The 20,888-nt window shown below is 38.9% G+C and overlaps 6 protein-coding genes across 6 annotated transcripts; 2 read left to right on the top strand and 4 right to left on the bottom strand.

Moving 5' to 3' along the window:
- Nucleotides 1–4,254: 4,254 nt before the first annotated feature.
- Nucleotides 4,255–7,033, bottom strand: ppk24 (pickpocket 24). Its single transcript, XM_068298910.1, has 9 exons — nt 6,792–7,033; nt 6,505–6,708; nt 6,124–6,441; nt 5,878–5,987; nt 5,663–5,793; nt 5,365–5,569; nt 5,097–5,262; nt 4,755–4,930; nt 4,255–4,484 (listed from the first exon to the last, which is right to left on the bottom strand). Exons 1-9 carry the CDS (start codon nt 7,031–7,033, stop codon nt 4,255–4,257), a joined length of 1,782 nt encoding a protein of 593 aa, XP_068155011.1.
- An 834-nt stretch (nt 7,034–7,867) lies between these two features.
- ppk22 (pickpocket 22) lies at nt 7,868–10,375 on the bottom strand. Its single transcript, XM_068298909.1, has 8 exons — nt 10,161–10,375; nt 9,535–9,741; nt 9,267–9,456; nt 9,074–9,207; nt 8,746–9,013; nt 8,467–8,686; nt 8,100–8,402; nt 7,868–8,043 (listed from the first exon to the last, which is right to left on the bottom strand). The coding sequence occupies exons 1-8, from the start codon at nt 10,373–10,375 to the stop codon at nt 7,868–7,870; spliced, it is 1,713 nt and encodes a 570-aa protein (XP_068155010.1).
- Nucleotides 10,376–13,629: 3,254 nt separating this feature from the next.
- LOC137583786 (uncharacterized) lies at nt 13,630–13,977 on the bottom strand. The gene has a single exon (XM_068298907.1). The coding sequence runs from the start codon at nt 13,975–13,977 to the stop codon at nt 13,630–13,632; it is 348 nt and encodes a 115-aa protein (XP_068155008.1).
- Nucleotides 13,978–14,568: 591 nt separating this feature from the next.
- LOC137584750 (basic proline-rich protein) lies at nt 14,569–15,800 on the top strand. The gene has a single exon (XM_068300302.1). The coding sequence runs from the start codon at nt 14,581–14,583 to the stop codon at nt 15,586–15,588; it is 1,008 nt and encodes a 335-aa protein (XP_068156403.1). The 5' UTR covers nt 14,569–14,580; the 3' UTR covers nt 15,589–15,800.
- On the bottom strand, nt 15,728–16,593 carry Srg1 (Sting-regulated gene 1). Its single transcript, XM_068300304.1, has one exon. The coding sequence runs from the start codon at nt 16,560–16,562 to the stop codon at nt 16,098–16,100; it is 465 nt and encodes a 154-aa protein (XP_068156405.1). The 5' UTR covers nt 16,563–16,593; the 3' UTR covers nt 15,728–16,097.
- Nucleotides 16,594–18,915: 2,322 nt separating this feature from the next.
- On the top strand, nt 18,916–19,947 carry Elal (Elastin-like). The gene has a single exon (XM_068299391.1). It carries the CDS (start codon nt 19,017–19,019, stop codon nt 19,854–19,856), a length of 840 nt encoding a protein of 279 aa, XP_068155492.1. The 5' UTR covers nt 18,916–19,016; the 3' UTR covers nt 19,857–19,947.
- Nucleotides 19,948–20,888: the final 941 nt, after the last annotated feature.

Here is a 20,888-nt window from a genome sequence, read left to right as displayed (position 1 = left end):
ACAGCCTGAGGAATGTAGAAATTGATAGTACATAGATTGAGCTTCAAAAGCATTTCGCATTCTTTTGACAGCCATGAATTTGAGATTCAAGAAACGCACAGTGCAAGAAATATATTTTATTTCAAGATACATTTAAATTTATCCAGTGAATTCTTTCCAAAAGTATAATATAAAATGTTTATGAATAATAATCACCTTCGGACTGTCCACAGCTATTTCCAATCAATTCATGGTCAAGTGCCACTGTGGCACATTTGGGAATCGTTGCATGAATGGTTTTCCTTTCGTAGCAGCTACTAAGCCAGCTATTGAGGCGAGCATTAGACATCCTTAGGAATGCAATCAAGCATATGCAACTTAAAGTACTGAATAAGATTAGGTTTACAATGTCCCTCCTGGCATCTTCTTCTTAAGCCATTCAAGATGATTATGCGAGTTCTCATCGTCGGTCTCTGGAGCAAAGAGAGAGAGAGAGAAAGAGAGACATCTTAAAGAAAATTACACCAAACATTTTACTTAATGTTTGCGATTTTGCCATTAAAATCTTAGCCTACTTTTCATTGTTTGCCCCGTTAAATCTGAGGCAAAAAAAAAAAAAGAATAAGGCCTAAACCAAATGCAAAACTCAAATAGAAACAAAGACTTTGTTCACAGGTGCGAAAAATGTGAGAGCAAAAGGTTTGTGTATTATTTTTTCCTTTCTTTTTTGTACTGTTTTGTTTGTTTGTTTCTTTTTTTGAATTCATGTAAGCGTGGAGAGCAAAGTCGCCAGACAACAGGCAGACGTTAAAATAAATACTCGCACGAGACCCAAAACAAAAGCCAAATGCTTAAAACGACCGAGTTAGATGGAGCACTTACTCTCACACTTACCTTAAATCGGGGCATGGGCGTTGCAAAGGGGTTTAGCCTAGTTCTGAAAGATGAGTTACAAATTTAAGCTCGTAAGTAATTAAAGGAGTTTAAATAGTACTTTTTTGTTATATCCTTTATATACTTTTAAGAACTCCAAATATTATCATAATTTCATGTTAAATATTTTTAAATCAAAGGAACCTTGACTACGTCTTTGGTCTGATTCCAGTCCCAGTTCCATTTTTCCTGCTGCAAGGGGACTGCTTAAATAATTCAGCCAAGACTCTCAACGGCCAAGCAGCTACAAAATTGAAAGCTTAGGCCGCCCAAGAGTTCGCCATCTCGGGCTATGCTCGAAAATTATAAAAAGAAAGGGGGACGGAAGGAGAAATAGTCGTTGAGCTCAAGGCAAAATACAACAGAAAGGATGCTTTAAATGGGATGCCAAAAAAAAAAAAGCTGCTCTTCGGGTTTGGGACAACCACTCATTGGCTTTCGCTTAGGGTTAGCTTAACCCTACGAGGACACAAAAAAGGATGCTAAGCGTATTTATGAGCCGCACATGAAAATGTAAACTACCATGGATTTAAGGAAGCAAATACTGAAAATTCTGCTTGGATATGTGAGTGTTAACAAAGATAAATATTGAAAACTCAAGAAAGTAAAGTTATTTTCCCCTCGAATAAGATATTAATAACTTTGAAGTAGAATATTGCATTTGTGGCGATTCCTCAGGAGACGAAAACTGATCCCAAAACTCAAAGACAAATTAACTATAAGATTATTAGTCAATAGATTAGATTCCTTCAAATATCTTGACCTTCAATCTCACTCATGAACTTAATAAACCTTTAATTCCAAGAACAGATTCTCATCACACAAATGTCTCAAATGACCCACCGGATTCTTCTGTCGCTAGTCATAATTAAAAGTACTTTCTATGCAAATGCAACTGTCCCTTATTGAAAAGGTGGAGTTAGCCCAGCTTTTGAGTTTGATATTTCATAATGAAGTGATGCAACAAAGTTCTGACTAAACAGAAGCTAACTACTTACATAACTACTACTGTGTGTGTGTGTACGTATGTATGTATGTATATTCACGCAATTTCCTTATTAAGGTGTCTCTCAGCTTAACCGCAATGGCCTCTAACTTGAAGCTAGAGCAAAGAGGGAAAACTGCAGAAACTACCAGAATCCACCCACCAAGCGTAGCCTCATTCAATTTGAACTTTTTTTTGCACTCTTTTGCTGCAGTAACTTGGAATAAAAACTTACAACAGAAAAAAATAAAAGAAAAGAAGAAAACTCGATGCAGAATTCAATTAAAAACTTCATGCAAAAAGGATATGAAGGCAGTAAATAGAATCAACGCGGTAAGGGAAGCAAATATCATAGAAAATATTTTTGATTTTGTTCGTTATTGGTAGAAAATGCCACACAACAAAAAAAAGAGGGGGGAGAGGTATACAAAAACACACATTCTGTTGAAAGGAGATAGTGCTTGAGTATATGGAAAAGTGAGGAACTTGAGATACCCTTTGAAAAACGTTGAATTTGATGTTTGTAGTAACCATCTAATGTGTCTTTCAAAGTCTTCACTTATCTGTTTAATACATTACATATAAGAAAATTCAACTTGAATAGGTTTGTCGTCTAATCAAAAGGAATATACCCCGCCTAGAACAGGATGCGAAAAACACGGCAAACACAAAAGGAGAGCTAGGTAGAAACATCCATTTGTACATACGGCTCAACCGTACTAACAGCTGGCAACTCTCAGATGAAGATACCACCAACAATAGCCACCACCCACATTCACCTGAATGCCTATTAGAGGAAGTGGTGGGTTGTGGTGTCAGTCGTCCTGGCAATAGCAGGAAGAAACGTTATAATCCAATATACATATTGTATTGTGCGATAATACTCGTACTTTTGCAGTAGAAGAACCCAAAGCCAACAGCAAAGCTGAATTTGGTCCATGTCTATTCCATGACTTTTTCTGTCCGTTATGTTTTGCTTCTCGTTTCGCTTCTTTGCATTTGCTTACACTCGTTTTTTGGTTGTTTTCCAGTTGTTTCTCTTCCCTTTTTGCTTTGTTTGCCCATCATACCTACCATACATATCCTGTCGCTTTTGGTATTGCGTTCATTTAACTTTTTTGAGTTTCTTTCTATTTTTTTTGTTGTTCCCATTTTGCAAGTTTTTAGGCATTTTCATGCATGGAAAAACAAACAGTTGGCTTAAAAATTCAATGGAAATCATTTCAATTTTCAAATAACTTCAAGAGAATTTACAAAGAACATAAAAAAAGACACACACACACACCCACACGATTGTTTGGTAATCGACGAAAGCAAATGAAAAATTTAATTAAGTCGAAACGCGAATAATGAAAAGGGAAACTTCTTCGCTTCAACAAAAACATTACGAAATTGTAAGAAAATAATCTTTTTGTCGATGATAATGATTCAAAAGATTATAAAGAAAGTATTTTAAGGCAGACATTTTTATCTCTATTACTTTTATGTTAACAGCACACGAAACCAAGTTAATTACAAAGAAATGCGTATACGTAATATATCAAATTAATTTGCTTGACTCGGGAATATCCTTAAATGACAAGTTGCAAACATAAAATATTGTAAGGAAGTGTAAAAAATGCAATTCAAAGACAATTTTAACTTGTTCAGTCAAATAAATGCTTTTGCTTTCCTTATTCACACAATGAATTAGGCCTAAATTGTCTTAAAGTCTATAAAAGATAACGAGAGATATAAAACCTTGTGGCTTTCAGTTTCATATACTCAATTGTTATTTCACATGTTACCTTTTATTATTTTAAGTAATGTGCAAATATTTGGATTGATTTTTTTTTATATGATATCCTAATCGAATCCTGTTCAATTCCAATAAAACGTACTATTGATGATACTTTGGTTTGTTCTACAGTTTTGTGTCGCATTTTCCATATGAGAATATAAAAACTAATGTTGATTCCAAGTGTCAGGATATGGCTAGTGCCAAAAAAGAAATAGACTCATGGTATAGGTCTTTTAGTGGGTGTGTGTGTGTCCTGGCCCAGAACGACACAATGGTCAAATTACCCCACACCCTACTAGTGGGCAAGTGTCCAAAAATAAAAGTGTCGCAACGTTTGGCGCTAATGTCACCGTCTGGGCCTCTTTGCCTATTGCCCATTGGCAAACATTCGTGAGTTGATGTTTACTTTTATTTTTATTCTGAACAATGCAAAATAAGTGCACTTGAGTTTGTCTCCCAATTGGCTAGTTATGTTTTATTGGAATCCATAGAAAATTTGTAGATAGATAAGGATTTTCATAAAAATCAGTGAGCTTTAAAACGAACAAAGATACATATGAATATATATTTTGCTCAATTATGGCAGTATAAGCAACTCCATAGATTTACTAGAGTCCTGCACCTGATCCGCTCCTTGTTGGTGATTTGCCTTTGCACGGCCATTAGCCCGGTTATGGACATGACGGAGCTCCGCCTTCAGTTCTGCTTTGCATGCGAGCCATAATTGTTTGGCAAGGAAAAACAGCAGCTCACAGATGCCAATCAATGAGAAGCCAGCTATGATGCCACAGATGTTGCCAATTGTACCTGGAAATGGAACCATCATGGGTAATTGAGTGAGTAGGTGGCGGTGGTGAGGTGAGGTTGAGCAGATATGCAAAGATTGTAATATGAATTTCAATCAGGGACGGTTGAAGGGACAAACGACACTTATTTCTGGAGCCGCACAAATTAGATCTAAGATATTAGTTTTCAACAATTGACGGGTATTCCAACAAGTTTCTCCATGTCTATTTTACTCCCTCCATCCACCTCATTCCGTCCCTGATTGCAATGTCATATGCAGAATATACTCACTGAACGTCTCATACCAGGCATTTTTAATAATCTGCCGAAAATATTGAATATGCGTTTCGGCAAAATAAATACGAACCACAGCCAACTCGTAGCTACTGGTGCTGCTGGATTGAAGGTGGCTGGAGAAGTTCCGCCTCTTGTTCGTATTTTTGTAGCCAACATTGGTATTCCAGTCACTGAAATTGCTGTTTTTGCAAAATACGAAATCTCTTACAGTGACTACAGGATTTTTTGTGAAAGATAATTGCTCAGCATTTGATAATTTCCCCCCTCGATTAAAATGAGAACCCTTGTGGGCTATTTCAATTAGGTGAAATCTCTTTTTTTCCCTTTGCCACTTACGCCAAATCCAAATAAAATGCAGGCAAAGACAATGTCATCGCCCCTCGGACACTGTAACGCGTTTCTGTGCATGATGCCAGGCAATCCGGACAGTAGAGTGAATCCTCCATTTCGTGCTCGAGGCCGGTAACATTTGCGCGACTGGTGATGACGTTCAGCCATTTGACTAGTTTGGGTTGGGAAGAAATTGGGGAATTGTTAATAAAGAACTGCGAACTGCTCATATATATATGTATGTATGTATGTGTATGTGTACTTATATACCCACACTCATAGCGTCGGAGACATTCCATGTGCTCCAGTGTACAATAGACTCGTCCCTCGGAACCGGAATAATATCGATGGGGCACACTGAAGGGAACACATTCACACAAACCGATTATGCTGCGAGCACGGCAAGCGGAAATGCATTTACTAAATGAATAATGACGAGCAAACACAAGTGGCATCTCATTCTCAAAAAGACATTTACGCTGCAGTAAAGATAAAAATATAAAGGATTCAACAATATATAGGTAGGTATATATATATTCTCCAATTGATTTACTATCATTCTCTGGACTCACCACTGTGGGACTCATGCTGCGAGCTTCGGGCACTGTCTCAAAGATTTTTGCACGCACTGGTAGCAGAGTATTGAGACCTGTCTGGGCAAAACGTTCGGCCACTCCACCAGAATATGGATCCGGAAAACTGTGTGGTTCATATATTGAAATCTAAGGGAAATACTCATAAACAAGAGCATCATATTGCATGTCTTATAGACCAACCATAAAACCATTGGAGCGATGTAGTTTGTAGAAGTTATCACTTGGCGTCGTCTTCAGGGTCACCACCAAACCCATCTCGGCTCCAAAATAACGTTGTCTATAGGAACGTTCATTAACATATCTAAAAAAGTTTGGTATAATTAAGTAAACTTGAAACTTGGCCGATTGGTGTCAGTCTGAACCTCTTCCAATTATATAAAATGTTTTTTTTTTTTAACAGAATTTCTCATTATATTTTACCATAGGCAATCCTTTACCTGCCATCATAGTTAAAGGTGCAACAAAATCCATGACTTGTCAGGGTCTCCTCAAACTGTTCTAGACAATCGAAATGTCGTCCTGCCATACGGCAAGAGACAAATAGCTCACTACAATTGGGTGTAAGGGTATTCATACGTCTTCTTGTGTTATAGAACATCTCATGGGGCTCAGTATCATAATTGTTGAGAAACACTTGAAAACGAAAAGCGCGATAGTAATCGATGGAGCTATCCGGAGTGTAGTACAAATAACCAAAAGCCTGTAACTCATCGTAAAAATAGCTGACATTTCGATGCTTGGGATCCTTGATGCTTCTGTGAAAGTTGAGCATTTGGTACATTGAAAGTTAATACTCTAATATTTACTATAGTTTTTACAATTCTTCGGCATAGCGCAAAATGGCTCTCTTTGATATGCGATTAAAGCTGCAAATTGATACCGCTGGAAACTCCACCTTCCAAATGGGATACAAAGGGTCATACATGGTGGTAACCAGAGTCTCTGTCTCGCATTTATATGTACCCCAGAGGAATGCAATTAGAACGCTCAGGGCACTCGTATGGAAAATGAGCCAGAAGAAGCTGCAGAAATGGAGATGGGATTGCCGCTAATTGAAAAGACACCGGACTAGCACATGGAAGGATTCAGGATAGACAATACTCACCGCTCCTGAATGCATCGTGCGTGCTCGACTAATTTGCCGTAACAATGAAATGACAGGTTTTCCAGGAAATCCTTTAACGCGGCGGCAAATGACAATTTCTGTGTATCCTCCGTTGGAGTCGCGACCATGACCGTGTCCATGATAGATGTCTGTGATGGTGGTGCTGCTGCTGCTGCTGGTACTGGTATCCACCAGGCAGCCTGACCTACAATCAGATGATGGGGCTTTTCGGTTGCTTCCATATCTGCCCACCTTTATATTGCAACTGTTTTGTATATTGCGATCTCGTCCTGGCTCTGGCTCTGATTGTTCTGATGCGGGGTAGTCCGCCACGTTTTAATGAAAATTTTGCAGTCATGTCGTGCTTGTTGTTGTAATTAGGCCTCGTGTTCCAACTTATTGCCAACAAATTAACTGCGACATGGCACGTGGTGTTCATTGAGGGTGGAGGGTGGCCCCCTGGAATTGAAGTTGGAGTTGGCTGCTGAACCATTCATTCCTCCAGCACCCACCCGCTTGATTCGTCTTGGCAATTTTCCTTAATTGTCAGCAATTTAAAATGAAATTAGTTAAATGTGCGTTAAATGTCAGACAAGGAAATATCATCATCATCAACATTATTATCATCATCTAGGCCAAATTCAAGCTCTGCTTGTTTTCCATTTTTTCATGTCAAATAAGGAAAGTGCCTTGGCTAATTCCAAAAGTTCCTCACAACAAAAAGAAGACACAACAAATGTAAGTAAGGCAAAAGACATTTCTTTGGGTATATAATAGATCAGTTAATACTGGATAAGACAAGTCTTTCTAAGCCAAACAATTAGCTATCCTCTTTAGAAACTCTAATACAATTTGTGTAGACATTAAACTATTTATTATTAGCTGGAGCTTTTATCCAAAGATACCCAGTAAAGGACATCAATTTTTTTTTTTATTTTTATAAGGAAAGTTATTGATAGAACTAACAATTGAGAGAATGAGACAGTTACAATGAATCATTAATTAATTCACTTTATGTATAAGTTATATATTTCTTTTTATAAGTATATATTTCTTTTTAGTTTCATATCCAGTTTTTATGGACAAATATATAATTTTTGATCCTCCAATTGTTTAACTCTTCTATCGATTAGATTCTGCTCCACCATGCGATTGCAGCCCATGTAAATGTATTTGGACAAAAAGAAAACTATCTCAAATATGGCTACCATAGAGAAACCAACAAAAATTGACATTATATTGCCAATGGTACCTGTGTGATAAGAAATTTTGAATAAACAAACAGCATAATGAGTAAAATAAACTTACTGAAAACTTCGAACCAAGCATTATTTAGCAATCTTATATAATATTGAGCATGAGGTTCTCCAAAATAAACTCTCAGAACCGAAATATTCTTATTGATATCCGTTTCGGTTTCGATTCCAGTTTCGTTTGTCGACTCCGGTTTAAGGGTAGCCAGATAATTGTCAATGGGCAGGGCACTTAATGAAACCGAATATTGTACATCATTGCAGGATGGCAAACATTGCGGACAGTATAAAGCTTCCTCGATTTCTCGTTCCAAGCCCGGAATGATGTGTCGCTCTGTCAGCACATTCCGCCACTTGACTGAAAAATAACTGAGACATGCTAAGAAGAAACTTTTGAGTGAGTGATTGACGGATGAACTGACATAGATACTGATTGATGCACGGTATGTGACTAAGAGTACAATAGACAACACCATCCAGAGTCTCAACCAGTTCCAGGGGCATTTGAAAGGGCAGGCAACGACAGAGGGCAATGATGCTTCGGATGCGGCATCTTGTTATGCAATTAGGGAAAGTGTAAATTGATTTCATTAACTGCTCATTGCTAGGCACTGTAGCTTCATGATCGAAATAGCATCGTCGCTGTAATAAAATAAAGCCATTAGAATAACCAGGGGAGAGCTGATGAGAGTTAGACCCACACTAAAAGGTGAAAACGAGTTCAAACTCGAATCGGTGTCAACCACACGGGCATATATTTGCACGAAACTCTCCTCGTATTGTCCCGGAAACATTTCCAAAGCATTCGACGATGATACCGATGCATAGTTATCAGCATTGTGCACTATAACAATGTAACCATTTGTTTTTAAGATCGGGGCAAAGTAATCCGTTTTGCTGGCATTTAAAACCACAGTCAGACCCAATGCAGAGCTAGCCAAACGGTTCTTAAAACTTCGCTTCTTGAGTCTGCCAATCATGTTTAAATTAAACTTAAAGTTTATTCATTTAGAAGGCCAATAAACTTACTTATTTCCCACATTGAAAGTACAACAGGGTCCGTACATGGTTAAACTATTTTCAAAAGCATCTTGACTGAAACATGGAATATCCACATTGGAGAGGCTACACTTCAAAATGAAATCTTGACACTTGGGTGAGAGCTAAATTATAAACAATTGAAATTATTAGTTGCCTGAGAAATTAATGCATTATAACTTACCAATTTCATTATGCGCCGCGTATCAAAGAAGGTTTCATTATTCCAAGTGCCAAAAAGATCCAAAAAACTTTGAAATGACACAAAACTCTCGCTGTCCACGGATCTGTCAACACTTGAATAGAAATCGCGTAGATATTTCAAATGCTCAAGATAATACGATAAAGTGCGTGGAGACGGATCATTGAGCTCTCTTTTTTCCCGGAGAATGATGAAAGAGATGTAATGCATTAGCAAGGGGCAGCAAGGGGTGGAAAGGAGAGCTACTCACAATTCTCGAGCATAGTTGGTGGCCGCCTGCATGGAAATACGATTGTTGGAGCATATGGACACAGCCGGAAATGGCACATTTTCAACGGGATAAAGTGGATCCTTGAGGTTCGTGACAAAGTATTGGGCAACGAATTGCTCCCAGGTGAGGGAGAGCACCACTAGCAATGTGATAAACGTGGTCGTGTGCAGCAGCAGCCAAATTAATCTGCAAATAAGCAAACGAGCGAGCCAGCCATCATATGGAGATGAGCAAGATGGAATGAGTAGGAAAAGAGAAACGTAAGATAAACGCACAAAGCGGACAAAAAATTTGCCATCGCAGGCACTGAGACTGAGCAAAAAAACAAACCCAGCGTAACAACGGAAACGGAAATGAAAAATGCGAAAAATTCAACGGGCCGCGAGACGAAATGACAGTAGCAGTAGAACTGCTTGCGTAACCGTAAACTCACAGGTAAAAGAGACGAGTGTGATGATGCGGCTCAGTGCTGTGAAAATTGCAAATGCAAATTGTCTACCTACCCACATACATATAGTATATATGTATATTCATATGTACTTTTATATGGAAGGGGATGCGGAACCGACTTTGCCTTTTATGTTGTCTTCAGCGGTAGAACTTACCTTTCCCCCCATGTCAAGTCCGCTGCCAATAGTTTGTTGTATCCCTGTAAGGATATATTGCGCAGTAAATCTGTCATATCCAGACAAAAGCTGGAGCCGAGCGATTTCTTTCGCCAACCCGCCATCATTCCGCCCACACCCTTGCCCTTCTTGGCAGCCTTGTTTGGTTTTTTAATCCACCAGATGGCATTGGACGTTGATTCAATATTAACCATTCGAGCGCACAATTTTAACGACTATGATGATGATGATGTTGGTATTCCTTCACGTCTATCTCGACTCGACAGTTTCGATTCGAATTGACAACTCTGTCTGTTTGTTGCCTGCCGCATATTGGACGCTTAATTGAGCCGACCCATCCCTGATAACAACAATTACGATGATACTTTACCTATTGGAGGCGTGGTCTCTTAATGCATATTTGTCATTAACACGTATGAGTGTTGTTTAATTGTTGTTTAAGTCAAGTATTACTTACTATTTGGGTTTAACCACAAAACACATATTGGGACACTAACATTTGAAATTTAACGCTCAAGTATTCTACATGCATTCTACATGAATTTAATGTGCTAGTGCCCAGAAGTATGCCACACTTTTTAAACAATCAAAAGATTTTAGTTTGTTTTGTATTAGGGTTCTATATGCTACTAATTTAGATTCAGTGTTTCGTTTTACCCATTAAGCAGAACTGGGATATGCTTTGGAACCCGCGCCTTGAATATCCTAAATTACAGGTCTAAAAAATAAGCATAACCAATAACACATTGGAATCTGTTATGGTAAGTTAGTCAGCGAAAACTATATATATTTGATACTTCGACTTTTATGATGTTAAAACACACATATTTTTGGAATTTTAGTGGTTATAAATTATTGAAAATTGATCATTTGAATATTTTAGGCAGCTGTAGTAGAAGCTGCTGTAGTAGAAGCAGCTGTGGTAGATGCAGCTGTGGTAGATGCAGCTGTGGTAGAAGCAGCTGTGGTAGTTGCAGCAGTAGTCGAAGCAGCAGTGGTTGAAGCAGCCGTAGTCGAAGCAGCCGTAGTCGATGTAACCGTAGTTGAAGCAGTCGTTGATGGAGCAGCAGTTGTTGTAGCGTATGTGGTTGAAGTAGCAGGAGATGATGTCGAAGTGGAAACTTTATATGATGAATAGCTGGATTTAGGTCCTGCCTGGGCATATGCTGAATAGTAGAGCGGATAACCGCCATATGCCACCGCACTTGAGCTTGCTACAGGACCACTGCCTTGAGCTGAGGCATAATCGTTCCAATCCAAGTAGTCCGTACCATAGTCAAAGTACCCAGGATAGCCCGAATTCGAATAGTAGGAATAACTTTGGGCTTGAATACCGATCACTGCAATAATGACCAGAAGCCCAACAGAATTACCAAGAGAATGCATAGTCTAAAATGCGAAGTTAATTTGTCCAAACGGATTGTCGTTATGCCTTTGATGAACAGGCAGACTTGCTTTTATGTAGAAATTATGGTTAAATAACAATGAATTATGAATTGAAAAGTTGAGCACCCGCTTCATATGTAGATTTAGTTGCTTTATGCAATCGAGTCTACGTGACTTTCTTGCTATGCTAAAAAAAATATTGATAAGAACACACAAACTGCTCGTACAATTATGCTATATATCACAATTTATTATACACCTGAGTTATTGCACAATGTCTTAAACAGAAGCACTTAATAGAATTTCAACGCCTGCCGGCTGGCCAGAAGGGTTGACCAGGATAATTTCGAGAGCCAACAAACGCATATGGATTTGGATTGACGACTCTGGCTATATCCGTGTAGCTGCGTCCACTTCGCTCTGGCTGATGTGATCTCTGCCAAGCTGGTGTGGCATTTGTCATAGACAAGATCAACGCCAACAGGCTGAAGATCAAGAATAATCCTTTTAGTTGACCAGAAGACATTTTATTGTTCACTTCGTTGCGATTTGTGTTCAGAACTGAGCTTTCGCAATGCCTGGCAGTAGACTATTTATACAAAAGCCAAGGAACCAAGCAAGACTCCCTCATCCAATCTCATCTTGTGTTGAGTTGGTTATCAATATTAATCAGGTTTTTTCCTTTCTTCTTCTTCGTCGTCGCCGTCTGAGGCGAACTTCAGGCCTGGCATCGGCGCATGCGCCTCACGTACGTAGTCTGTGTGAATGACAGTTCTCCGATCTCTACTCTTTGGTTGATTCTACAAATACATTATCTCAAAATTCACAGACATTCCCACAACTCGAAGTCATTCACACTGCTCACCGTTATGTAGCGTCTGAATCATTCGCATATTTCTATCAAATTAGGCGATCTTGTTTTTCTAGATTTTGTCTACGAATCTAGTGTGAATGATTTGCGAAGCAAGTCTCTATGACTATTTAAATTTCAACTATTAACAACATCGGCGACTTAGCTAATGACGTAGTAGGTGCGCCACCTGAGCTGTGAAACAACAACAACAACAACAACAAAAATACAATATTCTTGCATAAACAATTCCCCATGTTTGGCTTGGTTAAATCTTTCGTCTTCCTGTAATGCTAAAACTTTTGCTTCAGTGATGTAAAAAGATCTGGTTTTAGTTTTTATATTTCCGTAATAACAAAAGCCACAGGGGAAGTCCTACCTATGTGACTAGTGCCATAAAAATCACAAGAGAAATACATATGTAATTGGCTGCAACTGAAACTGAATCATTGTTGAGGTTGAATCACCTGTACTTTAATGAGACTGTATATACATATACACATATGCATCAAATCATGATTCCAGTCACCTGATGCTGAGTGGTTGACAATTTATAACTTAAGTCTTAATCTGTTCTCTGTTCTCTGAAATTTTTAGTATTTATATCATCTTTGGGTGCAAATTGAAAATGAATTCTCTTTATTATACTCCAAAGGGAAAACCAATAGCTTGACTGTACCTCCAAGATAGATTACTTGATCGTATCCGGACTCATAAGATATAAAGGTTGAAGATTATGATAGCCAAAAGTTTATTAATGAAAATAAGTCTTCAAATTGTTTCCGATTATCAGATTGTACGATTTTTGAGAAATTTGTAAACAAAATAACTTAATATAATCTTTAGATTAAAAAACAAACACCTTAACGAATCACAAAAAAGAAATCCAGAAAGTATTGAAATTGACTAAAAATTACAATGGAAAGTGAAACTTAAAACAGGCAAATTTCCCATAATCTTAATCTTCCCTTAATTCTTAATATATTCGAGAATTCACTTACAATTAGCCACTAAGCCAAGTTTTAGCTGTGTCTCGTATTTCAGTCACGTATCAGCGATCAGCTCCACGCGACCAGGGGAAGTCTGATCATAAAGTGGTTTACTTGGTCACAAGCATTTCATACAGTTTTTGTCGATTAAGTTGGAAGAACTTGAACTAGTTTATTAGACATAAATAATACTGCTTAAAGTTAATCATATCAAGATGAATACTCAACCCCAAAGTGGAGAATAAGGAGCACGTGGCACATAACGGGCAGCTCCAAGTCCTAGGTAAGGATCAGGTTTTAAGACACGAGCTATTTGCGAGTAAGTGCGTCCAGTTCGCTGACTTTGCTTTAAACGTCGACTACTTTTCTGGCCATAGGGTGAATATGAAGGATAATTATTGTGTCCAGGATAGCCATAGCCATAACCATAGCCAAAGTTGTTGTAATTATAGTTGTTGTAGTTACTCAGTCCAGATTTTTTGTACGTCTTGAAAAAGAAGGCTGTACTCCAGTCCAAGCCGATGGAGCAGCACCAAATAAACAGAAGGAATTTTGATAAATGTGCTCTCATCTTGTTCTCGGTTCTATGCTGAATGTTTCTTTGTACTGGCCATGATTCTACGCAGTTCTCTTCTATTTATACCCCTGGAATATAGACGGAATGGATGTGGATAGACCCTAGACAATCAGACTGTTGATGACACATATAAATGTGTTTATAACTTCTTTTTGTTTTGTGTTTTCACGTCCTCACATAAAAGTTACTGGATCTGTATAGATCTTCATATCCAAGACACTATTTTTAATGCATTATTTTGAATTAATTTCAGACTTTCAACATACAGATTGGGCTGATCATTATGCTGAGCACGCTCTGAAGCGTTAAGAATATTGTCTGTGGCAGTTCCCTCAGAGAAGAGCGAAGGTTGCGACAGAGAGGGAGAGGGAATTAGTCCCCAGTTCATGCATATACGCTTTAGCTAATCTCTCTTAGAACTTTTACACTGATGATGATCGCATTGACAGAAGCCGTTGTTAGTGTTAGAATCTCTTGTGTCCGGCCCTCTTGACTTGACGAGAGACTGGTTTTTGTTAATAAGCGATTATCGCATACTTGACAAATCAAACAGAAAAGTTCCCCTCTCAGTCAAAATCCGCCTTTCGAAGCGCTAACATGATGAGATTTTTAATTTTGATCTGCATGAGTTGGCATTTGATCCGTCTGTGTTTTGGTCAGTATGATGGAATCATAATTGTTGCCGAAGTCCCAGGATCTGGATGGCAGCAGCAGTCCAATGGATATTCACAGAATAACAACCAATATCAATCAGCATCGCGGCAGCAGAATGGGCGTGGAGGATGGGACAATTGGCAAGGAAATAGGGATAGAGGTGGACCGGCACACAATCAAGGACCGCCCGGTTGGCCAGCCGGTTGGGAATGGGGTGGAAATAGTAACAGAATGAGACCACCACCTCCGCCTCCAGATAGACCGGGATGGGGACATCCTCCACCTGGCCGACCTGGATGGGAAATGGGTCCACCACCGCCACCGCCTCCAAACAATTCTGGATGGGGAATGGGACCGCCACCAGGAAGACCAGGATGGGGACATCAACAGCCTGGCAGGCCTGGATGGGGTATGGGACCACCACCGCCACCGCCTCCAAACAATTCTGGATGGGGAATGGGACCGCCACCAGGAAGACCAGGATGGGGACATCAACAGCCTGGCAGGCCTGGATGGGGAATGGGTCCACCACCATCATCCAACAACCAGGAATGGAGTCCCCCTTCAGCATCGGACATAGATCCCTCGGAATGGATTACTGATGGCAATACAACGGAACCATTTCTACCCACAAATGGAAGTGTACTCACACCAGAGCCACAATTACCAACAGTCACACCAACGCCCACACCGATACCCCAACCCACCAAAGATACACTGATCGTGGGCACAAATCGCCCGCCTCTAGTGCCCCCTCCCACAGCAACAACAACACAGCAGCCCATAATCGCACCACCTCTCTTGCCTTCGCCTCATCCATCCATTGAGATGAGTGAATTACGACCTATCATCTTTCCCACCTCACCGGAATTCATTGGTCCATTCCGTCAAGAGTTTCAGTCAGCCCCCCTTGATGTTCGTCGCCGAAGAGACGTTTTCTCCATTGTATAATGTCAATTACCTCATTTATTTTAGAGATATTTCTGTACAATTATTGAATATATTTATAGGCAATTTTATTACATAGTATTATTATATAAACAGAGAGAGAGAGAGAGAGAGAGAGAGAGAGAAGAGAAATGTTTTAATCAAGTCATCGACTTTTTTTCCGATCTTGAGATTTTATCTCATCATTAAACTGGTTTTGATATTCTCGTTAAAAATATTTGTGCTAAAAATTTTACCCGGGCTATTGACTTAATATTTAGATTTAAGGTTTCTCAATTCCATTATGAATCCAGGGAGAATCAATATTTTGGCCCTGACATAAATTGAGAGCCTTATCAAAGTGTAATCGTCTTCGCTTTCAATTAGTTCAACTAATTCTTTATTATTAAAGTAAACTAAACTTCTAATTGGATTTATTTTCATTTAAATCATAAATATAAATACATTTTAGCCAAGTTGAGCTTAAATTTTGAGTCTTTATATCTAAATTTCGTTATTTATCATCACTGAAATTAATATCCTCTGGTTTTATAGCCACCAGATGATCCTGATCCATAGCCGTAATTATAATCTCTTGAATTCGAGTAGCCATAGGGATCTGGCTGTCTGTAAGGATAATGCGGCGATGGCCTCACCTCCTGTACAGGAAGTGGCTGTGGTGGCGGAGGTACCGGATGACGTGGATAGTAGTTATAGCCTCCTTGTACTGGTGGCTGAGCATAGCCAACACCACTTCCATAGCCATGACCACTTCCGTAACTATAATCATAGCCATGCTGGTAGCCCTCTTGAATGAGTGGACCCGTCGGAGCATATGGCCTTGGTACAGGTCTTGCATACTGCGATCCATCGTCAATCAGCACATCCAGAATATCGGCAATCTTATCAAAAGTGGGTCGCGGTTTTCCATCCACTGACACCATGGAAAACACAACTAATCCTAAGAAGATCGACTTCAGCTCGATTTGATGTTTCATTTTGTTAAAATTGATTTATTTGTTTGCCATTTTTTGAGCTGTAATGATGCCTTATATAGCCTTTATATTGTGCTGATAAGAGTAATATGTGTTTTGCTGATAGAAGAGCCTTGTATACGATGATCTCAGCCATGGGCATAGTAAGGGGGTGATTATTGTGCTCAAGTACGAAGATTGCGAAAAAGGGTAAGAAAATATGGCATGCTTTTAGGCGGCGCATTAAGAAGTTAATAAAAAGCAAGGGTTTGCTAAGTTCCTTTGAAACTTACATACATTAAATACACATATCCCATGACATAAAATATATATATTCTTGATCATCACGATGAGAGGAGTTCGTCGTAGCCACATCCGGTTTTGGTTTATTCCTTTGTCGATGTGTCAGCCTTAGGCACAGAGAAAAAACACGTAATCCAACACGTAATGCCCTACAGGCTCAGTAAGTTTCTGGATAATTCCAAATATAAATATATTAAATTAGAAATCATTATTAATGGATATGAATAATATTTAAAACAAAGTATATAAACTTAACATACATTAGCAGAATATCGCAAAAACTTCTATAAATTGGATCTTTATTTTACTTCACTTTCAATCAATACTGTATAATGGAAACATACGGACTTTTTCTGATTCTGGCGTTTTCCGCTTGTTCCTTCGCAATAGATGTGTCGGAGACTCAAGCGGTGACAGAAACTCAAACAACTGATTATCTTGATGGAATAAATTCAACGGAATTCCTAGACGGCTTTATACAAGCCGCTATTGCAGATAACTTGAAACCAAATGGCGAAGTTTCCAAGGAAGTGGTTGATCTCATCAGAGGAATTTTTGGAAAGCCATTACCCGTAGATTTGATTGAAAAAGACAAGGAAATCACTGATGATACCACTGAGGATTTCTTTTGGGATAGCTCTGAGGATTTCTATGAGGACAGCTCTGAGGATTTGTATGAGGACAGCTCTGAGGATACCGCCGAGAATGTTACTGAACAATTTGATATCTATAGATAAATGCATCTATGATTAATCTATATAATTTTATCAACTTTAAAAAAAAGTATGAATGTTGTATTCTTTTTTTCTTCTGTTTAAATTTATTCAGTTTCAATAAAATATTTTGGGATATTTCAGAAATTTGCCCTGCTCAAGTTTTCTTGATTTGATCTTAAAATTGGAAAACATCAGTTCAAAAACGTATTGGTTTTGTCTGTTTGTATACCTACAAATATATGTACATTTTCCAAGAAAACATTCATTATAGAAATCTAGTTATTTATGTACTTTTATATGTTTGTATCGTTTCGTTTCGTTTGTACAATCGTTGCTTAATTTTGCGCAGTCGGCTTGATAAGCAAAAAGTGTATATAAAATTATAGCTATATTTGCGCTTCAGTTCGATTCAGTTTCAGTTGATTGTTAATCATGGATTTGAGAATACACGGTCTTTTGCTGCTACTACTGGCTTTCTGCTCCTGCTCCTACGCACGCGTTGCAGGTGATCCGACGGATACAGAAATTAAAAAAACTAACTGTCTTGATGGACAAATTTCTAAAAAATTTATGGAGGGCTTTATACAAGCCATGATTGAAGACCAGAAACAACCAAATGGCGAAGTTCCCGCTGAACTGGTGGAGACACTTAAAAAAATCTATGGAGACCAGTTTCCCCAGGATTTGATTTTGACTCCCACCAATGAAGAGACAATATCACAAATAACCGAAGTTACCTCTGAGGCTAATGCTAAGGATAACACTGAGGTTACCTCCCAGGATACCACTGTAGATATCGCTGAGGATACTACTGTATCAAACGAAGACTTAAATGATTATTTAATTTTAGATTAATTCGAATGTAAAAGTCTTGAGAAAATAAATAATTTTCTATAATATTTTTTGTTTGTTCCTAAAGAAATGCTGTAAGTTTACTTAAAAGAATCTGAATATAAAGTAAAATGTTTTCAATCATATGCATTTTTTCAGGATTGTTAGTTAATATACAAGTCAATCCAGCTATGACTAACTAATCATTTCTATATATGTAAAGTAATCTCTGAACTGTTTATTTTTTATACTGTAATCAAAATAATGTGTCATATATATATATATAAATACCTACAAATGTATGAATGTATATATTTATTTTGGTATGGAAGAAAAGTATAATGTAAATTTGTCTACTAATTGTCATTATAATCAAATTTCAGGACTATTAAGCTTTAGATTCCTTTCTCTGTTGGGGATCTGTCTTGAGTAAGTAAATAGAGTCCCATTGTGCACTTACTTTTTAGATAGACTTTGCCTTTAAAACTGAAATTTAGAAAATGTTTACATATGGGAGACCTTAACTGATAACCCGTATAGCCCGTCATTTTTTTTTTATTGAATACGGAGATTTTTCTATAGAAATCAGTTTGAGTCTTTGGCATTTGGCAGACCACATCGTTTCATCATGTTGTGGAGGAATGTATACGTGGTTCTTGTGCTCATCGGATGCAGCCAGGGAACAGATTTTCATCGAGATGAAAGCAGAGAGGAGGAGCAAACGGAATTCAATTTGGCTGCCACATTGAGCGGCGGCATAAGCAGCAGTCGTCACCATCAGCGAGCCAATCTCAATTCGCAGCTATATCCGGAACGGACTCAGCCAGGTGTAAATGGTTATGGAGTGGCGTCTGATATAGACGAGCCGAATGGTCATGAAAATGCTGGCACCATTTTGGATGTCCGTAGTGGTCAATCTGCTGCTGGCAGAGTTAATCCACCAGTCAGACCATTTGTTTATCCCGCTGGAGAACCATCACCAACCGCCTATCCTAGTCCGGGTTATCCCACTCCACCTGGAGTTCCAGTTGCTTATCCTGCACCGGGTGAATTACCCCAACCAGCAGCATATCCAACTTTATCCGGAAATGCTGCACCCGTAGGCTATTTCGGAGGCTATCCTGCCCCCTATCCCACTGGTTATTCAGGCTACTATTATCCCGGAACATACTTGCCCCAATATCCGACTTATCAACAGCCAGCTCCTTTGCCAGCCTATGGGCCATCGGCTCCCGGAGCCATAGTCCATCCATCTACACCAACGAGCTATCAAAACCAGCAACATAATCCACCACACAATGTCAATGATCGGGATCACTGGGACCATAGGTTCCGCATGAACACCGAATACAAAGAAGATGGCGTGCACAAAGGTCCGTTCGGAGTACTCAACAATCACAATGCCTTTGGCTATGGCAGTGGCTACGGGGGCGGCTACAACGGCCACTTCAATTCACCCGGTCTATAAGTTAGTCATAAGCTCGACAGCTGGTTACCAGTGACCACCACTGACTGATCTTGGTCAATAAACTTGATTTCTGCACGCCCAACCAAAGCAATTAGCTGTGTGTGTGTACATATTTTCTGCTTCTCTATAGCTGCACCTTGAGTACGGGTCCGAACCGGAAAACAAAACAAAAAAAAAAAAAAAAAGATGTACTATATCTATCTACAATGAATAAGGAGCTACCTGGTCTCTCTCCCGTCCAGGCAGCCGAAAAAAGGAGCTCACACACAAAGGACAAACGAACGAAGATGTCGAGTGAATGAAAAAAAAGGCAAAGGTGGTAGAAAAAAATCAACGTCGGACGGACAGACAGCCAGGCAGGACTTCTTCCCTTTAGATCCCCTTGATGCCTGTTGTCTCAGCCAGTCCTTTTTCATTTTCTTTTCTGTCGCAATTGCAGCAAATGAAATCGGTTATGTGCACAATAAATGGTAACGGAACGGGAACAATTGAGATCAAGACCGAGAAGGAGACGGAGACCTCACGGTGTCGAGGACACTGATGTCTTGCGGCGCATGCGTGCAGCCTGCCGCGCCAAATCCCGAAAAACACATAATTTTTGGCGCTAAAATGACACACAGAACATGAACATGAAAGAGCGGGCGACAAACAAAAAGTGTACATAAACAGGGGATTCATAATCCATTAGACGCTTAGAGTACGAGTATTTTGTATCACCTGCTAATTTAACATATTCTTTTTAGGCTGGAACTGATGCTTCTTTTAATTCAACATTCATCTGACTTGATTGACTTTTGGATTATACATATGTATTTATTGGGATTTCGATTTCAGTTGATCATATAGTACAAGAAATACATAACATTGGAGTAGGAATATATTTAAAAAATACGCACATAACTAATTTATTTAGACACAATGCAACAAAGAAAAAAAATGAAACGATTAGCATTTAACAACAACTGTATGTCCATATGCACACAGAGACATACCTACGTATGTATGTATAACTATGTGCATATAGGAGGTAAA

The sequence above is a fragment of the Drosophila tropicalis genome, unplaced genomic scaffold (genome assembly GCF_018151085.1).
Source record: "Drosophila tropicalis isolate 14030-0801.00 unplaced genomic scaffold, ASM1815108v1 contig_878, whole genome shotgun sequence".
In the NCBI taxonomy this organism is placed as follows: domain Eukaryota; kingdom Metazoa; phylum Arthropoda; class Insecta; order Diptera; family Drosophilidae; genus Drosophila; species Drosophila tropicalis.
This window is presented reverse-complemented; position numbering and strand designations above follow the sequence as displayed.